We start from the raw sequence: 25593 nt of genomic DNA, 5'->3' as shown, positions 1-25593 counted from the left end.
AATTTATAACAACACTTTGTAAAACATTCCACTCGCGCTTCAACGATCAGAAATCGATCAATTCATCATCCTACGTAACAGATTCTATATATGATTATTTAAAAATATATAAATTATGGTTATTATTTACGTTTTTTGATTTTTTGATATATGTATATAAATGAATGATTAAACATATGTATACACATCAAAATATATTGATCTATATAATTGGTATACGCGAAATAAGAGCGCATTGCTTTAGTTTAAAAGTAGTGTAGAATCATATTAAAAAAAATTATAATATTAAACCTATACCTTTTTTTATATTTATAATGCATCACATCCCGAAGATGGTAAAAAGAGCTTTTCACGAACGCTTCGTTTAACTTTTCATGAACACGTTAAACCGGAAGCTTGCGCTTATTTATGGTGTGCGTGATCCTATTAATACGTGAATACATGCAACAGTCGGCAAAGTGTGTTTCAGAAATGGCAGTAGTTCACCTTTCCTATTTTAGAATTGCAGCCTGCGCACAAATCTTATTTAAATTGCAGTTACTAATTAATGATATAAATGAATTCATATAAATGAATTCAAATGTTAATTATTATTTTTACTCTATCTTTTACAACATATATCGAAAAAAGTCAAATTTATACATAACCGTTTATGTCAAATAATAATTATCTTAAATTTTAATATTTTTTTTTATCGCTTAAAAATCTTCAAACTTATTAAAATTTTAGCCAAACTTTAAGCCGAAATATCGTTATGATAATACCCCGTCTTTTTATTTTATTGTAATTTGTTTTAACCGTCGAAAAAATCGTTTGCTTTGGTACGCTTGAGGAATAATAGATTCAGTTCTAGTTTTTTTGTCCCCTTCTCAAAAATTACAAACACCATCGTTTCTTTTTTCTTTCATTGTCCCAGTTGCATATAGTAACGATATGATCGTTACACGCCGTTTGTTCCACGAAGATCGCCGCGATTGTCGTACACTATCCTTGCATATAAATGCGTGCTATTTCTATGACCACGTGTCGGGAAAGCTCGCGTGAGCCACACATAGAGCTATATATTGCCGCACGCATATTGCACCTATACGCCAACGTAAACACATTACTAACGCAGTAATATACTATATATACAGCGGCATGTATATATACGCGCGAGCGTAATCCCACGAGGCGGCGAATAACGGTTCTACTCGTACGAGAACGTTCACAACACAAGAGAAAGAGAGAGACTGAAAAGGAGAGAGAGAGAAAAAGAGAAAGAAAAGGAAGGAAGAGGCTTTATTAAGCGGTCGAACGAGTAGAGGGCGAGTGGCCGCAGAGCGGAATCCAGTCGTCTCTACGGTGTCGTCGGACTCGAACATGGACGAGTTACATTATACGACGAGCAATGTTTTGCGCGCGCGATTCTAGGTACTGTTTGCTTTCATCAGCGTAACTGTCACGGATGGCTTTCAGACAACTCGCAACAGTACTTTTCACGTACGAAGAATTATAATTAGCGTCGTTCATATATAGTGTGTCTTAAAAATATATTTTTTTACTTGCAAGATAGTATCTTGGGTGCTTCGGAAATTATTATTTACTAACTCGTGAGAAAAATGACAAAGTATTGACGTTGACATTTACAAAGAATAAATTAGAATTTACGATATATGTATTTTACTTTCTTTGCGGCATGATTCGACTTTTTTTTCTGATTCTAAAACCAGTTTTTTAAGACAGGATTCTTTAGAATTTTCTGAAAGAGAGTGTATATTTTCTTTTTAAACGACAAAATGGTTTGTGCTCTCTGTCACGCGCATATTGGATTTTTTCTCGTATATAAAAAGTGCGTAGGTAGCCGTGATTGAATTTAGTAGTCATTGTCGAAATATCTCATTTAAATGAAAAACGACCGATTCTACTCCGCGTGTTAAAAATTAGATATGATCATCGGTGACTCACGTTCATATAAATTCTAAGACTGACTTGTTCGATACAAGTAAGTAAAAAATAATACAAGTCGTTGTCCTCATTCTTTTACGCCTAAAATTGTAAACTTATTCATCGTTGAAATAGTTATTTGCATATTTTTTTTGAAATCGCGGGCAAAGGATAACTTTGGAAAAACAGTATTATCTCCGATATTTCTATATTGCACACAAATAGTCTATTCAATGTCGTACATGATGCAATTAACATATAATATAATTTTTTTATTTTTCAATAATTCAACACAGAAAAATGTTTCGAAAGAAATTGCTATAATATTTATTATACAGGAAATTTTACGAAGAATCACACCGTAAAGTGTGTTGAATGAGAAATACGCATTTTTGGCAATGTGCGTTACATTTGGCAAGTGTGTCGCTGGAATGTGATAGAAATATGATAGATGAAGTTGCATTTCTCCGCCAAATCCAATATCGCAGTCATTAGTACATTATTATCATTTTTATATATGCTATGCTATAGTTTTATTTTTACGATTTGCCATGAATTAAGTATTCTTTTAAAGATTTTGAATTGTGACGTCAAATTATTTTGCTTCTTATAAAATGAAAGGCAGAGTGAAACTAGAACTTGGAATAAATTTTTGATTCTTGGCCAGGAACTTTTAAGCTGACATGTTTATGAAATTGCCAATAAATTACCAATAAATATTCCGTGGCATTACTTATAGTTAGTATTCTTAACAAATTTATTGCGTTGGTAAAGGAACAATTTATGACGATGGTACAGTAACATTACAAAGTGGAAATGTGATAGAGTTATATTTTTATGTGAATTTTGATAAATATTAGAACGATGTGAACTTTGAGAAATATTGCAGTGATATTTCTCAGATATCTTGATTAATACAGAAAAGCGTAAAATATAAAAAGAATCTTTCCGCAATTGTCATGTTTATTTAATATTACGACAAAAATTCATAGACGCGCTTTCAGCATGAGTTACGAAAATGTTGAAAGAATAAAATTTATATTGGCTGTCATCCTGACACGTTACGATTAAATCGTTTTCCGGCGAGATATAAGCTTTTGCTGCAAGCGCAGAACGCAATGCTTGTATAGAGCTTTACGCGCGCAATCAACTCTTTGCGTAACGGAGAACGAGTGAGACGGATAGCGTGGATGGGTGTCGGCGCTTTTGACGCTTTTTATTCGCCTATCCGTGGTGCATTCACCGCTCGGCGAAAACTATTTTTCCGTCTGCATTTTATCGAATTTTAGACTGCATCGTGAATGTATTCGAACAATATCAAGAATATTTTTTATTATAGTGATAACGCTTTTTTATCTATGTAGTTGATATTATTGTTAATATTATTCTATAATCATTACATCATAATATTTTATAATAATGATTGTAATATATTATATGAATATTTGCATGAATTTATTAGAAGTGACAATATCTCTCAATCATTTTGAAACATGATAGCAATAATCGGAAAATACACTAAAGGTTTCATATGTTAAATTATAAATATGAATAATGTAGTGAAATAATAATAATTTTTTTATTAAATAAATTTTCTCGAGAGATTATTTTTATCTTTTTCAATAATAAGCTTTGAATTATTTTCACGTGTATTGATATTCTTTTTATAATTCACATATTAATACAGCAGTACTTTACATAAATGTTGGCATTTTCTCGAATTTATTTTCCGATAATCGTAGAGAACATCCGTCCGTTTGCAGGAAACTGACAGACTCAAATAAAATGAATGCAGAAACGCAGTCAGTTAACATTTCGACAATCTTTATTACACGTGTTTCTTCAATTCTGCTTTGAAAAAATATATTTATGAAAAATAGAGATATCTCGTTAATTTGTATCTCTGAGATAATTTTAGATTCGACGTGATAATTTTAGACCTGATGTGTAATTAGATTTCAGTAATTACACAAAATATCTCGTCCGAATACGTCAGACCCGAGATTATTTTTAAATTGTTTCAGGTTAATGCTCGCATTTTAATTATTTACATTGCATTGTACGTGACTTCTCTCTGCGTTTACAAATTACATGTATATATTACTATTGTACAGAAACATTTAATAGTGTCAGAATTTTTCGGAATACATTTAAAGAGAGAGAGAGAAAGCATTTCCGGAAATTGTATTTGTTGTACAAATTTTGCTCAGTTAGCACGTGATATAATTTAACTGTTTTACAGTTAACGCCTATCTTTAATCTACTTTCCGATCACGAATTTTTTTGATCTGTTATAATTGATTGAACGCAATGATGTCGACTGAGCAAATCGCGACAGCCAGGCACGCATCGCAATTACTGCTCCCGAAATTGCTACAATTTCAGAAATTTCGGCTGCGTTTAACGGATGTACGTGTTCTGTATATGTTTTATTCTTGGTTTCGTTTCCGAGAGAAGTCTCATTGCAATTGCGTAATTTGAATCTACGACGACGAGCGCATCTTTGCGTTCGTACCGAATCTCGAGATTGTAATCGAAGAAAGCCATCTTTACGGAGAAGAGAAAGGAGACCAGCCTTCACTTTCCGTCTTCTCATCCGCGTCGAATCGCGGCTGAATGACTTTTGTCTTACTGCTTCTAATTGACTCTGATGTTAAACGCGGCTAATTAAAGTTTCTGATCGCTCGCCGAATTATTATTGTCACAGAGCGGGATAAAATAAATAGTTGACGATTAAATGGACCAGAAAAATTGAAACCGCGGGAGACGAAAATGTACTACTTGTGTTTAACATTAATTCATTTCTTTGTTTAAAAAAATAAAACATGAAGTTTATTAAAAATTTTTAAAAATTTATTATTTATTAAATCATCTATTAATGTTTAAAGCTTAATCTGCATGAATCTATTTTCTTTTTAATAATTTGAAGCTTACGCATGAATGTTATAATTTATTTTATTCTATATATCAAGACTCTTATTGTTTATAAAAAAAGAGAATATGTATTTATCTAATAGAGTGAAAGCAAATATTGTTTATAAAATATATATATACGCATAGTTGTTAATTTATTATAATTAACGATGATTTTTGACAAAAGTGATTGTGAAAGGACATGCTATTAGAGATTAATGAGCATTTAATCCTTCTGAGACGAATAATAGAGACTCGAAGTCCTCTGCTCTCTCCTTCTGTATCTCTTTCTCTCTCTCTCTCTCTCTCTCGGTCAGAGAGCGAGGGTATTCTGACAACGACGGGCATTGTCTTTACGGTTTCCGATGCTTTGTACCGTGAAATTCTGTCTGCTATCGAGCATGGTTTTTGAATTTAGCATTACCACATCGTACTGTATCGTTTACTCTCGAACCGTAAACTCACGCGAGACCGACGTCGACTTAACACTTAAAATATGACACATTCTATAAGGTAACTCATAAATTCTCTGTCGTTCTCTCGATTAATATTATTTTTACATCTTTGTCGTGTGAAAGAAAATATATTAATATTATTCAGTCATTTTATTATTATTTTAGTTAGTTCATTAAGTTATTTTAATATTGTGACAATTTTTTACTCTATAATTTTTGTAAAATATATTTTTTTTTATTGAAATAATTGTGATGAGGGTATATGTTGACGAGGAATATAAAATGTAAGAAGTAGCAAGGGAGAAGGTAATTAATTCTCGCGTACCTACGCTGGTTAACGAAGTGTGCTGTAAGTTGCTGCACACACATGATCATATTCGGTTACCTGGTTAAGCTTCTGGTCAGTGCGGCAGAAACGTATCCGGAGTTTCAAGTTGACAACCAGCGGCCAGGTAATTGGAGAACGGAAAACAAAGTGGCGTCACCATAGCAACACCCCAGCATCCCTTGATGCTGCAGGGATGCCGCCGCCGCCGTCGCCGCCGTCGCCGCCGTCGCTATCATCATCCCCGTACCCAGGGCAACGTGTCCTCACTGCTACAACTCTTATTTCATTTGTGCATTTTTCTGCCCGCCGTCGTTGCACTTGTATACCGCGAATTGGGGAGGAAACCGCGAGCGCAGGTCTTTATTATTCCGTTAGTTATGATTTACGACGCAGAAGGATGCGGAAGCGACTATATAACAGCGCGATATCGCAACACATGGCACAACATTGTTACGACGAGTAACAAATCGCCTGGCATCTTTCACATTGTCGTTACGACGACGCAACGCGTATCTCTGCGCGCATCTTCCGTACGTTTCACGCTATACGAGTATTCTTGTTACGATGCAACAAGACTAACTTTGGCAATTTCTCGTGCACATGCACATACCACGTATACATATGATATATTGATAATAGTCAATCGGATTTATTGTCAGTTATACAGTTTGGCGTTGTATGTGACAGACTTTTTACATAGCTTTTATTCTCAGTTATTATAGTTAATAACAAACTTGTATCAAAGTATTAATAAAGTACGATAGCGATTGGAATTTCCTTGTCCTCTTCGCATACGAAGAAAGGAGGGGCAGTATTTAAGTATTACCCTCTCTCTTCTCTATTTCTCTGTTTAACCAATCGAACTATGATTCAGGTAAATCGATTGCGGAATTGTTCGGCACGGTTCAGACCCGTCGACAATGACGCGTGTCTATTGTTGCATCGGGTGCGCCTGTTGCATCGAAGCAATAGCAGCAATATCGAGTTCTAGCTCCCGGTCGAACGACATTCGAGTCCATTTGTCCGGCCGCCACAAATCGATTAGGCGACATATTATCCTCATTCTCCCCTTGGATTGTTTTAATGGTGCCTAATAATTAATTCTCTCTCTGTTTCAAAACGAACGAGTCGTCCAGCGTGCAAGTTCCATGGCGAGTTTCATTCGTTTAGAAGAACCGCTATAATAATATTTGCCAAATAGCAGGCAAACTCATGTCTTTTTCTGCTTTGTTATGGTGAAAGGCGGAACCAATTATGGCTAAATCCACACATTTTGTCGGCATAGTTAGCTTTGTGTCATTAATTTAATCGTAAATTATGACATGCTTAATAGGTATGATATATCGCGTAAATTATATATAATTGATGAATAAGTATAAAACACAATTTTTAAATAATGGTATCATCGTGCATAATGTAAGATCTCTACATTGCAAATTTACAATTTTCAATTATTAGATAAGAGTATTAACAGAATTAAATAATTTAATTTAATATAGTGTTTTCCATGAAATTGTCTGTATTATCTTTTTACAAATAATATTAATTATAATTATAGTATTATAATATTAATTAATTTTTATAATATTAATTGTATAATATAACTTTCAATTTCGATACTAAATTGAATGGATTAATTCGCTCATAGAAATTATTATTATGAGAGTTTGTTCAATATTTAACGCGTATTTCGTGCACAATTAATGCCTCACGCGATGGCGATAACTAGCGATTATCAATCATAGAAACTCCAGGCTAGTAGATGTCAATTCATGTAGTTTTCGTTAAATCCCTTTCACACAATTTTTATTATTGACGTCTGAATAAACCTCAAGCATCTATTCACTGTCGTACCGTCTGTTCATTTGCACATTAACTAGGAGCTTTATTGCACTCTATAACTGAGAGGTATAAAATCTGTTGTGAAGTGTTATTCATCTTCTCGCACAATAATTTTGCGAATAATTTATTATTGATTAACGCACTAATGATATTGACTTAATGCAGCTTTTCATAAAGATTAATTGGATTAACTTGCAACTATTTTGTAATGAGAGTTAGTAGCTTAAATGAGGTTATAAAATGATCCTCTCATTGTTATAAGTTAAACTTTATTTAAATAGATTTTAATTTTTTAATTATAATGCAAACTTTGTAATTATTGAAACATTATATAATAATTTACATAATTTAATTTACATTTTATTTAAATTTTTATTAACACGATAAATTTAATAATTGTTTTGATGGTGCAATTTGTATTCCTTTCTTTTCTATATAATAACTCACATAATTTGCTATATTTTGATATATCGCGAATAATCGCGACATAATTTCGCTGATTGGAAGATTGTGCTAGGACCAATTTTTCTTACCTTTCTTATTGTTAGCAAGAGTCTGATTCTCGTCTAAGTTGCTACACATTTTCGAACAATGACGAATACGGTCTATTGCGTTAATATTGCCATTGTTTGCAGATATAGTGCAACAGCTCTCGACGGTTTTCGACGCGCGTGAATAGGTCCCCAGGAACAGCGGAAGTGTTTTGTGGCGTCAATTATGCCACTTTAGCATCTGAGCTGATATACTCTTTTCCTTCCTTTCATGAGATAAAGGGGAAAGGCCTGCGGGAGATAAAGCAGAACTTGCATGTGTTTCACTTGAGAGTAGAACTTTATCTATTTGATTTAGGAAGTGCAATTATTATTGTGCATTATTGTCAGATAAAAACGTATACTGAAATGGTATTTAACATTTTTATAATTAAACTTTGAAATAAAAAGAAAATAGGCAACGCATTTGAGTCTACAAGAATTTATTCTTTTAATTTTGCCAAAAAAACTTTAAAAACTTGACAAAGAAAGTTTTGCTTTATTTTGTATCACGTGTTTATTATGCAACATCATAATTATTATCTAACGCTTGTTTTTTCGAGCCAGTTTTTTCCAATAATCGAAAACTTTAAAAGCTTGACAAAGAAAATTTTGCTGTATTTTGTATCTCTCACGTGTTTATTATGTCAACATCATACCTATAATAATTATTGTTTAACACTCGTTTTCGAACTAATTTTTTCCAATAAATCGAGCGCGCAATATTTTCCCCAAAATTTTGCATTATCACGTCGATTAGATACTCTTTAGCTGCGATGTTTATTTTAATACAACTTTTCGATTCTCGCGGGAGGATTAATGCTTCAGCGGCTAATTAACGATCGTCATTTAAGCGAAGTTTGTTGTACGTTACACTCTGAAAGTCACTCTGTTCAAAAGAGCGATTTGCCCTCCAAGACATTACAAGCATCCCCGAGAGGCGCTTAAGGCTGCCGTAATCGGCTGCTTCTACCTTACGCTCACAAAACTGCCCTACCGCACGTTATCGGCTATTATTCCCCACGGGGGGGTTTCTCAGAATCGCCCTTCGACAGCGTTCAACCGTGCACGACGCACTTTTCTTCCGTCACCCTCGTCGCATTTTTCCCCGAGTTATATACGGGACTTTTGCATTATGCATCGTAGGGTGGGTGACGATGCGAGGAGGGCGACATGGGTTGTTTATGACTGTGCTTATGGGAGAATTTCTCTTTTCCTTAGCGATAGTCTGAATAGTTTTCTTTCCAAAGTGGATTTTAAAGTAGATTCTACCGTGACATTTTATATCGGCAATTCAAATATTCGGGTATGAGTATAAGGGCTAATTAAAACTTTTATCGGAAATAATTTCCCTTAATTTTTCTTAATTAAATCCATATTTTCTTAGTTTGTGAATAAATAGAGAAACTGTTGCAAACATTTTTTTTTTTTTTAAGATGTCAATATTTTATCAACATTTATTAAAATAAAACTTATCAATTAGTTTATACAATTTTGATAAAAATTAATTTATTGCGCTCTTTCGAAGCGCAAGATTTTTCTTGCAATATGTGATTGTCTCGATTTTTTTATCTAATAAATTGCGAAGATTGTGTTATATATATATATATATTATTGTAGTTCTTCCTGTTTGCCGCGACGATTATGCCTGTGCAGAGGAATGTCTTTCGAGAGACGCGAGAGGGCAGTAACTACTGTATTATGTACTAAGGGCGCTGCAGACAGGAAGATAGTAGATGGCCGATAAGTGCAGGTTGAAAGGGCGTATTCAGGGAACGATCTTTTAAAACGAACTCTCTTCTCGCAAGACCATAGCGCGATAAGAACTCTAACAGGGTCGAAAGTAAGACGGATGCCTTGCTTCTAAATGCAGAGTCTAGTTTCACTTGTTAATTTTGTTTTATCTCTAATTATACATATTTGTCTGTCTTCTTTTCTTCTACACAAGTTTTATTTATCAATAATAAAAGAGATCGTTGTTAAAACATGAATTTAATTTATTTTGCGTTTATATAAATTGTCACGTTTATCTATAGATAATTGAAAAGGTTTGTTTCTAAAAATTTTGTTTATTAACTTACGTAAAGTTTTGATAATGCTATTAAATTTTCACTCTTATTTGTCTTACAGTTTTTTCATCAATGTGTTTGATACATTTCTTGTTATGGATATGAAATACCGGTAGATTTATTTACTATATATCACTTGTTTTTCGTTAGCATCTGATTATATTTGTTGAAATATTGATTTTGCAAACATGCATTTGGCGCGAGTGATCAGTTTGCAATGGATTTTGACGTCAATAAATCTCTTGTTTTTTACTTTCTGTCGACTAAAATTGGTATGGCACATTTCGCTTTCTGCTTCAGCGTGATTGGGTAAACGTTACGGAACAACGCGATGAAAAATTCGCTAAATTATCTATGGGGTGCCGTTGTCGAGTATTGATTTTATGTTGACATGAGTTGTGCTGCTGTCTGGCAGTAAAACCAACTGGCAAAGAGAAAAAAGTTAGATTAAAAGTGAAATAAAATGTGTGTTCTTGTATAAGGATTTCATTTTTCTATGGATTCAGGGCTTTGCTATGTTCAAAAATACTTTTATAATGTTTAGCATTAAATTTCTCTTTATTGTCGGAATATAAATTAACATGTAAAATGTCAGTCAAATAAATTAAACTTCTGTCTCGTTGTTAATATCTTTATATAAATTCTCGTATTTGCATATCAATCAATACATATATTATTTAAAAAGAACACAAAGGTGCATTATTGAATTATATAAAATCATTGGTTATGCAATAATTAGATTAGACGTTTATAATAATGTATATATAATAATGTATTATATATTTTATCCCCCATGCTCTTTTCCTATATTATTGCTAACATTTATCTGACAATATTTGCGTAATAATTCATGTATTGTTATGAAAATTTAATACAGTTATAGTTTAGTATAATATAGAGGACGATAAAAGAGAAAGATGAAAATGGGAGATAGGACTTTTCATGTTTGTCGAAAAAATTTGCATAGAAATTGAGCGAAAATGTTAGACACGATTTGATACACGAAAACAATATATTTCCAACTTTTCATATGTCGATCCGCTTCACGCGTTGCAGGAATAGTTGTGCAATTGTAGAATAGTATGTAACATAACATATAATGTTACATGTAAAAAATATATACTTGTTATATTTGACAAATAGTTTTGCCTATTTAATATCAATGTGTCTCGGTTGCAATAAAAACTACAATATAATCGATAAATAATAGAATGTTTGAATATAGCAAGAGATTATAATATTAACGATTCTTTTTTTTAATTTAGTTAATTTCATATACTATTTATGATGAATTTTTATCAGAAATGTATCTTTAATCTGTTTATAAATAACGTTATCACTCGAATAATTTTATTGATCGATAAAATTTTGAGGAAATATTTTTTAATTAAATTCGTGAAAGTTATCGTCTTTTAATTTTTGAACTGTCTTATGAAATACGTAACATAGATTTGAATAAAAGAAATTGTAATTTTTCGTATTGAATAAATTAATGGATCGACGGTCGGTTGAGTTCCACCCTTGCAATTGCCGATAAAAGGGTTGATGGGAAAGCTCGCATCCCTGGTCGGTAAACGCGGGTAAGATAGGCAGCAGCTATATTTCATCGGGAAAACGGAAAATCTGGATAACATATCCGAGGTTGATATTCCTGCATCACACAAACGATAAGCTTAGTTTGTATCGTGTGCAAGTAATCAACTTGCAAATTTACGTACTTATTTAAATAACCATTCTCGATAGCTAACATACAAGTATATTTTGTTACAAAATGATAATTTTAATATTATGATTTTATTAAATAATAATATTAAAGAATGATAAATATAAAAAGGCTTAAATATTTTGGCTAAATGACTAAATGTAAATGTGAAATTCAATTCGTCTTGAATCGAGTATTTTTTTCGTGTACGAAAAAATATTTACATTTACATTAATGTAAAATTTCTTTTTTTGTTGCAGCAAAAAAGCAAAATGGCGCTGCTTTACGAACAAACAGTTTGGGTTCAGGTGCGAGAACGCCGCCCTTGGAAAGAAAAAGTAAATTTTCGGCACTCGGTAGACTCTTCAAACCCTGGAAATGGAAGCGGAAAAAGAAATCGGATAAATTTGAAGCCGCTTCGTTATGTGAGTATAAGTGTGTTTATAGTATTATAACTAATTAAATTTAATGTAATCAAATTTAACGATTGCAATTTAAATGGTATTTAAATCGAAAACATTTTATATTGTAATAGTGAGAATTTAACGATGACTTTTGCATTGTATTCTTTTTATACTAGACATTACAACGTCACAGAAAAAAATATCTGCGTTTTAAAATGATAATTATTATTTAATATATGTTTAAAATTTACATTTGAAAAAATGCACAATAATGCCTTTGAATCATTTTTTTCTAGAATTACGCAGTGTTATGTTAATCGTTTTATGTTAATCGCACGCGATATCCTGTTGCGAAAATAATCATGCTATTTAAATTACGCGTTGCAGATAACACAGCAAACAATATAACGTTCGCATTCGTTCCTTTTACTTTTGTTAATAGCGCTCGAGAGAAAAATCTCGGTACGTGCCACCAGAGATGAGTTGGTGCAGAAAGGGATATTGCAGCCCGTGATACGATCGACATCGTTTCCGGAAAATGGTAAGTCTTCTTTCTTTATATATTTGTTGTCTATAATTTATTTTATTTATCGATTTTTTACTTGACATTAGTTTTCTGTAGATTCAGCTCAACGAATTTTTAATATAAATTTTTAATACAAATTATTTTAAATAAATCGTTATTTTGCATTTTTTGTAGCAATTTTGCTTCTTGAATGCACCAAGTTCTGTCATTTTTCTATCATTGTTTTCCTTGCCTGATGATTTTTCTTATTGTATGAAACTTAGCAATACGCGAATATTGGAATATTGAAATTTGCACACGCGGCAGACGGACATTTCCGTTTACCTGGCGCGCCAAAAATAATATCCGCCCTTTCGGCAGACTGGACAGGAAACGAGGAACAGACTGCTAGGGTGTCGACAACTTGTCACCCAGTGTAAGATCGTAATTGCGTTTTGCAGTCGTTACCGTACTAGACGTGAACTCAATTTCCGCAATCGCGACTAAGTTATGTCGCGTCAAAATGACGCGATTAATTACCAAAGTCATTTCAGAATTACGTTTCTTAAAATATTCATTTCTTATCATTGTCCATTGATATAAATAATAGCATGTATTCGTTGACGCATTATCACGATACGATACCAGTGCGATCCTTCTTATCGACATTGTGCGACACTTGCCGAGTGATTTCGCGTTTCGTTCGGATGTGGAGCTAGTTTATTCGTTCCATGCTAATATTAATGAAAAATTTTATTTTTTTAATACGTGCATTCATGACACGATTGTCAATTTACATAGAGTTTCGAAAAAATATTTCCAATTCAGCACTGATAGAAAATTAAAGTAAGTACTTGATCTTTTTGAGAAAGCATAATTATAAGCGTAATTATACCTTTCACATTGCTTCAAGAAACACGATTAATTGACGTCGAGAAAGTAGATTTCAAAATCCTTATTTAATTCTTCTTGACGTTCAAGAACCATGAAACTTCTCGGGTGATTAATACGTATTCCCTCGGTACTTAATACATAACAATAGTTATTAGGTATATCCTCTAGCAAAGGAACCTTGAGAATTCTATTGATTTCGAAACTATTCTCTCATTAGTCATATCCTTATCCGAACAATCCGCGAACTTCAAGATTTTGAGAAAGAGAGAGAGAGACAGAGACAAAAAGAGTTTGCAGCTATATTCTACCCTTTGTTAATTAAAGTATCTCGCTTGGTTTCGTCAGATTATCGCGAAAAGTTGCGAAACTTTAACGGCAATAACGTAAAGCTATTTATCAACGTACGTCATCTCGTTACTACGAGAAGAGAAACGTTTATTTAAATTAACCGCAAAATCGATGGAAACTCTGAAAACGCGGGGATCTATGGAGAAATATGTAGCGAGAGATATCGCATAGGTGTAAGCAAGAAAAATACCAATATGTATCAATATCAGATGTCATATATGAAAATGATGTAATATATGAAAAGCTCAACGTCATTGTCACTCGACATATATTATCTGACATATATCAAATATCAATATTTTGAAATATTAACACTAAAAATTTTTTTATACATAAATGTAATTTAATATATATATGGTACATAATATAAAAAATATTTATTAGCTGCGGTATAAGTTTTACTTTATTAATAATTTTGCTGGGAGATACATATATACATATATATACTTTTATAATTTTATTCTTTCTTTTTTTCTCTCATATACATTACTACTTTTATTTTTTCAGGCATGCAATATTTTCATATATAAGAAATTTTATACATATATTTTTTTTATCTATACATTACATATTACAAATTTAAAATTTTTGTTGTAAATATTTTTTAACTGAAACTGAGATTGATGAAACTCTAAAATTGTAAGATTAATAGCTTACTGGATTTATATGAATATATATTTCTAGAATATTGTGTGTATTAAACGATTAATAACATGATATAAAATATATTGTAATCTTATTTTTACAGTGAATCGAGTTAACGCAACAACATTGATAATTGTTGCATTGCTAACAATTGTTACGCTTTGCGTACTAATTTCCTGTTTTCTAATATGATCGAACGAAATTCCGACTACACACTGAGAACTTCTTGAACTTTGAAATTTTACCCAGGGCGATGTCCAGATTTCTCCTACTAGAACTAAATTCAATCCTTTTATATACCAGTAAATCTGATCCATCTGTCCTTTGTATGCTTTGCGTATATATTTCGTTTCTATCATTTTATCTCACAATCTCAACTAACATTACACCCGCAATCTCAATGTTCAACACCCTTGTCGAAGAGTAGAATTTCAAACGTGTTATAGGCATTGATTAATAAAGTTTAGCGTCTTTACCCTTGCGTCCTAAATACGTAACGAAATTTGTCGCAACTTTTACCTAATTACTTTAGAATTTGATTTGATCATTCCTGGACGTTTGTGAATTAATAATTCGAATGTGAGACAGCATTCTTAAAAACGACGATATCCGCTCAAGAACGTGGTTTATCTGAACGAATTAATATTCAATATCGAATCTTATCTTGTTGCAGAAACGATAAATGAGTCGGCGGACGCGCAAAAACCTCCTACGCCGCAGCAAGCGCCGCAGCAGCAGCAGCAACAGCTGCCGCTGCTGCAGCAACAGCAACAACAACCATCTGGCGGCACCGTGACGGGTGGTATCGGGGGTGGCGATGGCACCCCCGCGGCAACACCTACGTCCGCCGTTAACCTGCAGCAATCCCAGCAAGCGATATCTTCAGCTACGCCGACCCCGACGACTGCCAACCCGCATTCTACAGGACCGCCCAGCAACAATCAACCGTCGCCCCATCCCTCGCCCCTTTATCCTGGGATACCGCAGCAGGTCGGACAGCCCAATGGCAGCACGCAAGGTAAGACGAACATCGATATGATTTTGCCTCCTCGCTAAGCACGAATAAGGTTGGCGTCCGTTTCCGATTTCAGGCTTCCCCGTTCGCATCACTCTCGCGTTAGCAGTCGTCCCTTGTGTTGCACGGTTAAATGCGAGTTTGCATGGTTTCATACTGACGATCGTTACGACAGACATGAATATTCACGCATAATTTCGTGACTCGTAATACTTGAATGATAATAGCGAGTTAGTATCCTACGCTTGCATATTGAAATTCGTCAAGGTAATCTTATTGAAGATTAATTAAAGTTATATTAATCGTGCGGACAATCTAATGACAAGTAATGACAAGAACATTGTTTCTATATGAACTATTATATTATTTTGTTTACTATAGATAGGAATACGTAATTTGCTTGATAAAAAGAAATGTTAAAAATAAAATATTATAGACGACTATAACATGGGTGACGTAAATGATATTCAGTTGTGCTATTCTGGAAAATAGATTCTACCACGTAGGGAAACCAAATTAGGTAGACACTCTTGAGATTCGCTGTGTATTAATATTACGCTCGTGAGCGGGATGCAGGGGAAATAAATCATTTATTTATGTTTTACTTTTAATACGTAGTATTGGAAAGATAATTTGGTTGTGATACAGTTACATATGTAAATTTACTGTTATATATTCAAATCATCGATAACGTAGATTACTGCTCTATTTGCATGTGTGAAAAGGGACATTTATAATAAATGTTTAACATTTTTTCGTAAAATCAAAAATCTAATTACGTACTCATATCGACAGGTGCTCATTCTACTTTACGTTATGTAATCTATCAATAATGATATACGAAAATATTTATACGATGAATTCTGTTCTTCTGATTTTTTACAGCAATTTTTCCATGTTGTTTTATCTTAAATTTATTGTTAATCTTTAGTAAGATATTTAGCGTAATATCAATTATATGTAACATATAATGAGTATTTTATAATATAAGCTTTTTTGTTTGAGAAAATATTTTTATTATTTTTGGTTAATTATAAATAAATTATAAGTGATAAATTATAAATAATGCGCGAAAGAATTTTTTTTTTTTTTTTTTTTAGAAAAACTTTTTGGATTGTCGCTTAATGAGGTTGATTCTTATTATATCGAACGCCTAAAATGTGCATATATGTGTAACCGTATAAGTATAAGCGATGACCTAATTACAGGACGTCATGTACCGGAAGTAACATTAATGAACTACCGAGTACGATCGTGGTGCACATTGTGCTATCTATGGTTGAATAAATAAATTTCTCATGAAATTCTCACTTCACCTTTTTAGCAATGTCTTGTACAAGATCTGATTATAATTATAAATATAAAGCTTTAATAATGATTAAGTTACAACTGTCGTTCTATATAAATTTTTTGTATATATTTTATATGTTTTTAATTTAAGATTCATCCCTTTGAGAAAACTGGTTTTGCAAAAATTATACATTCGGAGCTGCAGTTATTATATTTAAAAAAAAAATAAAAATTTTGGTCCAATAAAAGATCGAGAGGAAATCAAACAAATGGTTCTTTAAACGCGATTCTCTTTCAAGATTTATTAATGTTAATCATTTTAACTATCATTATTTATTTATATATGTGATGAAATATAAAGTGACCTGGATTTTGTATATTTTTGCAAAATGGCACGATCATGTATTTTTAAATTAATTGAATGACAATCTGTGAAATAAATAATGATATACGGACGCGTTAAAATAGAAGAAGCCAATTTCAGTCAGTAATCTCTTCCATCCGATATTGATTTTCTGCTCGTAGCATAGAATTCATTTCTTGCTCTGAATTTTCTCAAAATTTCATTATCGAATAAAGTCGTACTATTTTTCATATATTGAATTTTTTAAATACGAGTATTTATTTGGAATTTTAAAGATATGTAGGTCAAAGTTTATTCTAATATTATATATCTCATGTTAGATATTATTAAAAATGTGGAATATCGTTAAAAATAATCTTTTATTGCAAGTAGCGCAAAAAAACTTTTAAATAAATATATATTCGTTAATCAAATTTTTAACGATTTATTTAAAAACTTACACAATTTTTGTGCGTGGGTTTATACATAATTAGTTTTTAATAACTTTTAGCTGCGTGATAAAAGATATTATTTATGAAATAAATGTTGGATACAATGTATACACATTTTCATCGATTATTCCATATTTCATAATTTAGATTTACAGAATAAGTATAAGGCAAGGAATAGCATGTTTGTACATGTCTAATTAGCTTTTGCAAATATCAAATCCAATTTCTTATATCACTACACATAACTAGCTAATATGTAGCTTGGGCAAGGTTATCGGGTTTCTTCTTCGTTGATCTAAACTGAAGCCGTAAAATACGTTATGATATTACTAGTCTATTTCATCACAAACTTTGCAGAAGTTTGTGTTTTTAATTTTTATCACATGTCTGATATTTGAGGCTAATATTGACTTTCGTGAAGTTTTTGAATAATTTTACGAAAAAGATAATTAATTATGTACCCTCTACGTATTATACAGGTATTTATCATATCGGTCCTAATTTGATAAATTTAATTAATTTAATTACTCTGTTTGAATAATTTAATTTTGTGCAGATTCGCAGTTTCTTATGTATCAGACATTACATAAAGTAATTTGAGTACAACTACATAAAATAATGCGTGAAAGTAGGATAAAGTAGAAGCGATACAAAAATAGATTATTATAAATTTATTTAAACTTATAAAATTATTATACACACCCATAAAAGAAATATATATTTATTCAATCATATATGCAGATCACGTATACGTATGTATATGCGTATATACATAGAAATATGATACGATGCTTTGTCGCAAATTTAATGATCTTTGAATTTGTGACGCATCGCTCACCAGAGAAATGTGATAATACATTTATTTTTTATTTTTTTTTTGTAACATGTGTGACGCGAATATGTTTATTCGACGCAGGAGTATCGTAGAGAAATGCATTTTTATATCTCTCGCGTATTTTCGAGCCTTTTAGTTTTTTTCTCTCCGAACGTCGTGACTTACTTCAAAGAAAAGTGCAAAACCATGCTCTCAAAGATATTTTGCTGCAGCGGGCGTAATATTTCAATGGCACCAGTACGGACCCATCGGGCGCATTTTTCTCGCGCATTTTTCTTGCGAAGAATCAGAGACGTCGCGCGTCGCTGGCTGCGACGCGACGTTCTCGCGAATGCATGTGCATTAGGACTGATGCAATAAACCTCTAGCACCTGTTACCGGTGACAGGTTAGTTCATGGCGCGGAATTAAGGGCCAGCTGTCACGACTATAGATTGTTAATTCGAGGGGAATTCAGCGTCGACGCGGAATCAATGCTGTATTTTCTATGGCATATGTCCCTTCATTTATTTAATATCGATCGTTTCTTTCTCTGGTTCTTTTTTTCTTTTTTTTCTTTTTTTTTTTTTTTTTTTTTTTTAAATCGGAATTTTTCTTTTGTCAAGAGGATCGCATTTATCATATTTCAATATCATTTATATGCAGCACCGAATACGATTATATCGATGAAGAGAGTAACAAAATGTAAAATAAATATTAAAGTTTTTCTCTTCTTTTAAATATTTTTTTAAAAACAATTATAATGGAAACAAAATATTAACTAAATACAATAATACATGTGAATTAAAAGCACGATATTTTCATTGTTTTAATTGTAACTAAAAAAAATGTTCAAAAATAGTTATATTTTTTCATTAGTGCTATTAATATAATTTTTGATTATAAAATTTGATATTAAACAAGAATATATACGATTATTTTATACGCTAAGTATGAATGCATATATCATGTAGATCTAGAATAAAAAATAGGGCTTTCTCGAAGACACACATCTAATAGTGTATTTCTGTTAAATTCTTTATTGAGTGACTTATAAACTTGAAACTTGTATTCTCAAAGGATTGGGCTTTGGACCACGATACACGTGTGTATCACGCGCGCTCGATAATATATCGGGGATTTACAGAAAGCTTGAATAATGACAAACCACCGAAATTAATACTGGGCGGATGGGTCCCCTGTTTCATGTCACACTTACTTAACATCCAATCAGTTTTCAAGTATTAATCTTACACTTTTGTTATTCCGTATAAATATTATCGGTCGAAATCAGACTGTTTTTGTTGCGCGGATTTATCAAGCGATGAAAGTGAGAAAAACCAGGAAAGATAAATCCTCAATAATTCTCGCGAAATTGACCTCGTTTCGCGCTGATGTTTTATTCATCGCAACTTTTATACCATGACAACAGTGTGCGTGGATAAATTTTTTTTTTATTTGTTTGTGTCTATTTTGTATGGTTTTTGAGATATTTTTATTATATATATAATATATCTCTTTCTTTTTTAACTCTTTATTTTTAATAAAATAATTAATATTTCTATTACATCTCAGAACTCTTTTATATAATACAAACTGTTATTTTTTTTATTTTGTTTAATTAAATTTAACATTTTTAAATATACATAATGATGAACAAAAGAGAGCCTTAAACAAAATTTCCGTTATAATGCTTACTAAAAAGCTTTCGTAAACGTGATGTCTTTTACCTGACGATGACGTCAATAGTGCTGGATTTTTTCTCTTTTGGCTGTTTCTTCCTCGCTAAACTTTGGAAACGACGGGAGGGTGCGAATTAGACGTTCGTGACGAGAACGACGGCAAATATAGGGAGCTTCGTGTATACGCACGGCCGAGCACGGCATTATTCGCCGTTCCTCGCCGTTTCTCGCCGTTCCTCGTTTGTCTCGCGAGCAAGAAACATAGGCGCAAATGGCGATCGATACATCCCTACGAGCATCACGGCTAGAGCCTACCGAAACCTCTTTCTCCCCCGTTCCATCCTCCTATTTAAATCCGTCTGCGCCCCATGGAAAGGATTCAAGTTGGCGACAAAGTCACCGAATCGTTAACGACCGCGTTCTCTCTCTCTCTTTGTCTAACAAAAGTAAGATTAAACTCTTTATTTTTCGCACAATACCATCTTTCCTTATATTACATTTATGTCAAATCTTAATTTCTTAACAGAAAAAAATTAAATTTTTTCTTATTTATTGTCTTTCTAACTTTATGATTGATTATTGCCAGAACTGATAAAAAATCGTTTCTTGTCAAGTTAATATTCGCATCTTAAATTCTTAAAGACTATTATGAGATATGCGAGTCGATTTTGTTTTCAGCGAAAAAGTCGAAACGAAACCAGAGAAATATCAGTGAAGAGTTAGCATAAATTGTTTTTTGTTTCGACGAGATATGAAATAAAAAAATAAACCGCCATTCGGCTGGAAGTTTCTGCTCCGCGACGGGCAATATATATTTTTTCATTTCCACAGCGAGAGTCGACAACTCAACCGTGGCTAATGTCGCCGTACGGTCGATAGTCGCGTCAAGAATCGCGTCTAGATTCAATCTGTTTCATCCGTTTTGTTTGCAAATGTTTCTTACTTTTAGTACGCAAATGTTTAGTACTTTCAGTATTTTGTCACGTTTCCTCTAGCTCTATTTCATGCGTGATAAATATATTTAAATAGACGCGAAGGGAATTTTTTTAAAATACATAAATTAATTTTTCATTATCTTTTTCTTATTAATATCTGTAACAATTTTTTAATTTGTAATTTAATTAATGATTCTTCGATTTATTGTTTATTCGCGCTCGTAGGTACGTAAAGTTGACGCTTTAAACGATTGAAATATCAAATCTTATATATCAGTGCATTAGAGGAACATGAAATACATATCTTTTTGATATCGTAATGGATAGAGACACGAGTTTGACGTTCAATAATTCAAACATTGAAAAACAAGAGGCATACTATTTCACTGGGAAAAGACTCGTGTTTTCCCAGCAGTATAGCCATTGCAGTATAGTTTCTGTAACATATAGGCTCGCACTGTAAAAAAACGACAAGACACAGAGAGAAAACGAAGGAGAGAGACGACAGGAAAACAGAGAGAAAGAGAACCACTACTTGCGGATCGATATCGACGCAGGGCCTTTGTGAAACCTTACGCCGTCGTTGACGACAAAATTCACTCTCTTTGAACACATTAGCTTCCCTCTTTTGGTAAATTTGAGATATGTCGAATGGTGTATATTTCCCATCATTATTTCACGCTAATCACATCGTAACATGTTATATATCCTCAAAATAATATAACTTCCGAAAGCTTATTTGTCTGAAAACAATGTCTCCAATGATTAATCGCAATAAACTTTTGTGTTTTTTCAATATTTTTGCAACATTCAGATGTGATGATGCGTATGTAACAAAACTTTTACGGATATAAATTTTGAATTTTCACGCCTGCGCGAGACGTGTTATTGCGGATTTATCGACAGCCATTCGTCAAAGCGATTTTGGTAGAATTATGGGAAATCGATATCGGCTAGATATATTGGTCAAAATACAAGCACTGCAATGCGTGCTTTGTGACCATATTATTTTCTGGTTTATAAAATCGGTTCCGATTTGCTCGCCGCACAGAAAAATGTCAGTGTTTGCGGTATTGCGGTATTCCGGTAGTAGTTTTATCGCAACGCGACACGTCGTTGCCGTCGAGAAAGACATTATTCTACTTTGTCAGATTATAATACTTGCAGTTACGGTAATCACAATTTGATAAAAAGTTTTCTGTTTCAAACATTATTTCAACATAGTATCGCATTCCGTTTGTTTTACATGCAATTTTCATTCCTTTTTCTACCTTACGATATGAGGAAAAAAAAATGTTGGAAGGGAAAATAAAGCACGCGAATTTCGCGTGATGAAAGTTGCGGTCAGAAAATGGAGTCCGAAACTTCTCTGTCAGGCTCCATTAATGTAACTCAGGGGTGGTTTTAAGGATAAAGTGGAAAATTGAATCGCAACGATAACGGCAGGAAGATTCACTTAACGTCGACAGCGATTTAACCCTTTCAGAGTACTTGTAGCCTTTCCAACGACAGACTCTATAGGAGATCCGTCTGGCAAGAGAGCATTTGAATTTTCAATCGGGCGAGAGGACTATTTTCCTCTCTCTATTATTTCTCGGTATCTTTATGTCACTCCTGAACTCCCGAACGATGAAAAATCGCGTGACAAAGTTGTAACACTTTAAAAAATGCGAGTGATATTTGAAAAATGGCACAAAAAGGTTGATAAATTTTTCACAAATAAGAACGAATCATTTTTTTCTTCCTAAAACGAGTAATAAAAATGAATGTTACGGGCTTGCGTATGCTATGTTTCATAAAGAAGAATCTCGTTTTAAAAAAATTCTGCGCATTGCTAGAATCGTTAAAAACAACATAGTATGATTTAAATGCAACTATCACGTATTTGTTTCGCGAACTCTTATATATTTCGCCTATCTTGGCGCAGGAAATGGATCTTGCGATGTCCGAAGAGAGTTCGGCAATACTATGTCATATCCTAATGCGAAGTTTCGACATGGCCTAGCGGGTGGACGGAAAAACTTTCTGCGCTTTCGGTTCCCAAGAGTTCTATGGTGGGCAGACAGACAGCGTATATTCAAAGTTGTACTCGATTTCTATATTTTACTGACGCATATTCGGTGCACGCTGTTTGTGACGTCAACATACGCAAGTCAGCTCTAAAACATGTTTTTCATGGTTCCCAAACATGGGAAACCATGTGGCTATAATATGCTTCTCGCATTCGTCGTTTTGCAGATTAATGAAATATGATATGAGCTACTGTTTTATGGATTATTTAATAGTAATAGTTTACCAGTTTTATTTTATTCTGATATTTTACTCCAACTTTAAAAATGCATATATGATGAAAAGAACTAACTTTGAAACTCAATTTCCGTATGGAAAAATTAAATGAAAAGTATACATGCTATGCAATAGAAAGATATTTGATTGGAAAAAGAGCAAGCAGATATATATTCGAAAAATATAAATTGATAGATTCCACGAAAATATCGTCACTGGCATGATTCGAAAAAGAAAGAAACGTATGCACAACTAGTTTCAACGAAGGGTCACGTAATACACGCGACATGGGAAATACGTCAACTCGATGAAAATATCGATCGTGGTTCTCTGGGAAAATAAGTACACATTTTTCATTCGTACGGTCGAACGCAAGAATTTTGCGATAGACACATGACAAGCGAGCACGTCATCTCTCCGACTGATCGGCGTTGCATCGATCGCGATACGGACGGAAAAATGCATCTCAAGGAGAACGATCGATTGAAATGCTTCTCTGAAAAACAGCCTCCTTTGCAGCGTTTCAGCATCTCTACAGCGGTCGAATAGAAAATTCGGCGCTTCACATCCGGTGAAGTTTCTCGCACGTTCGATAGTTTGTAAAATGCGAGCGAGAAAGTAACACCTTCGACGAATCGCGAAGGGGATTCCCGGAATTTTTCGTGAATTTTCTATCATCTGTTGTATCGTGCCGTCTAGAGGTCGACGAACTCTCAAAGAGGGGAGAAGCGCTTTGAAGTAATTGTAGAAGGTTACTACATAGTTTGCGCGTTTGACACGGATGATGGTCGAGTGGCCGCAACGTACTCGTCGAAAACGTATATACACACCGTCAAAGTTTTTAAAAGCGTTGCGTGTGTTCAGCCAAGAGCTCTCGTTTCTACACGCGTCACTTCCGATACCTAAGTTGATTCGCGTGCGTAAATTGTACGCGAAGCGTACGACACGTGAAATTTCAAAGTTCACTTTCTTTTGAAGGGTTCCTTTCGACGAGACGTTGACAGACCGCAGAATGACGATGAAATTACGGTAGCGCAGACAGATCTCCGAGAGGTTGAGAAACTTTTAGAATTGCTTTCTTTATATTGTCAGAAGAGGGGCTCAAGACGTAAAATTGCAGCCTTAAACATTTTTTCAGACACGACGCCCGCTTGTGACGAAGGCCGGTCGACGGAGCGACGACGTTTTTCTCAGACTTTTTCCGGAAACCCGTGTTTCTCGCATAAATATTTTTACGTAAAGTAGTCGCAGTGAACGATGGCGGCCGTCGTGTAAAATGGGTAGCGTAGAATGAAAGACGATGGGAAATGTATCATTCGTTCCGTCCGTCTCGGCGAAGAAGGTTCGTTTCGCTCGATGCAAAGTGTCGAGCCGCGGTTGGAATTTTTCAAGCATACCGATGAGGCGTTTTCAGTCTGTTGTAATCTCTCACAGGTATAAATGGAGGAATTTATCTTGTGAAAAATCGACACATTTTTTTTTTTTTTTTTTTTTTTTTTCAATTCTATAATAACTGCTGAACGTTCCTTTCTTCATTTGACGTGTCTAAAGATGTCTCATACACTGTATTGAATGACGAACTTTGGCATTGTAAAATCTTTCGAGTAAGACGAAAGTTCTTGATTGAAGGCGGTAGACTAACCCGCTTGACTTTTGCGAACTTTACGAGAAGTTTAGCTTCAACTCAAGAAGACCGATGTCATGACTTCTAGTTCGGTTTTTCTCCCGTACTCTCAAAGATACGCGTATGACTGAATTTATCTGGCAGCATTGCACGTTTTCAGAATTACAAACTTTTCGGATAAGGTTTTAGAAACGTATTTTAAAAATGCATTTAAAAATACATTGAACTAGTTCAGTACATGTATATATAATTAAAAGCTTTATAGCGAAGATATGATGCAAGGCTTCATAATTTATAACATCATCTGCTTTAAATGCGGCTTTATACTTAAGTAAACGTCATAAATTATGAATTTAAATAGAATACAAATAAATAAAACAATTTTTTACATTTCTGGTAAATTTCAATAGAACCGCTATAACTTTGAAAATGAAAATCGCACTGTTCCTATTATAATTATAATTTTAGTAGAATGATTATATTTTCGAAATTATAAAACACGTTAATTGCAATTAGCACGAAATAAAGATCTCAAAGCAATCTTAAACTGACGTCAAAGCAATTGAGGAAGTTTACGGCGACAAATGCTGTT

At 33.3% G+C, this 25593-nt stretch overlaps 1 protein-coding gene across 17 annotated transcripts in view; it reads left to right on the top strand.

The window, feature by feature from the left end:
- The window catches only part of LOC140674824 (phosphatase and actin regulator 2), a 220569-nt gene that overhangs the window by 74161 nt on the left and 120815 nt on the right, over window positions 1–25593 (top strand). For all 17 annotated transcript variants that reach the window (XM_072908663.1, XM_072908665.1, XM_072908664.1 and 14 more), the window contains 3 exons: window positions 12026–12190; window positions 12612–12710; window positions 15235–15579. In XM_072908663.1, coding sequence (XP_072764764.1) covers window positions 12026–12190; window positions 12612–12710; window positions 15235–15579 — 609 coding nt within the window. The remainder of the gene's footprint in view (window positions 1–12025; window positions 12191–12611; window positions 12711–15234; window positions 15580–25593) is intronic.

This window comes from Anoplolepis gracilipes, chromosome 16 (genome assembly GCF_047496725.1).
Source record: "Anoplolepis gracilipes chromosome 16, ASM4749672v1, whole genome shotgun sequence".
Taxonomy (NCBI): domain Eukaryota; kingdom Metazoa; phylum Arthropoda; class Insecta; order Hymenoptera; family Formicidae; genus Anoplolepis; species Anoplolepis gracilipes.
This window is presented reverse-complemented; position numbering and strand designations above follow the sequence as displayed.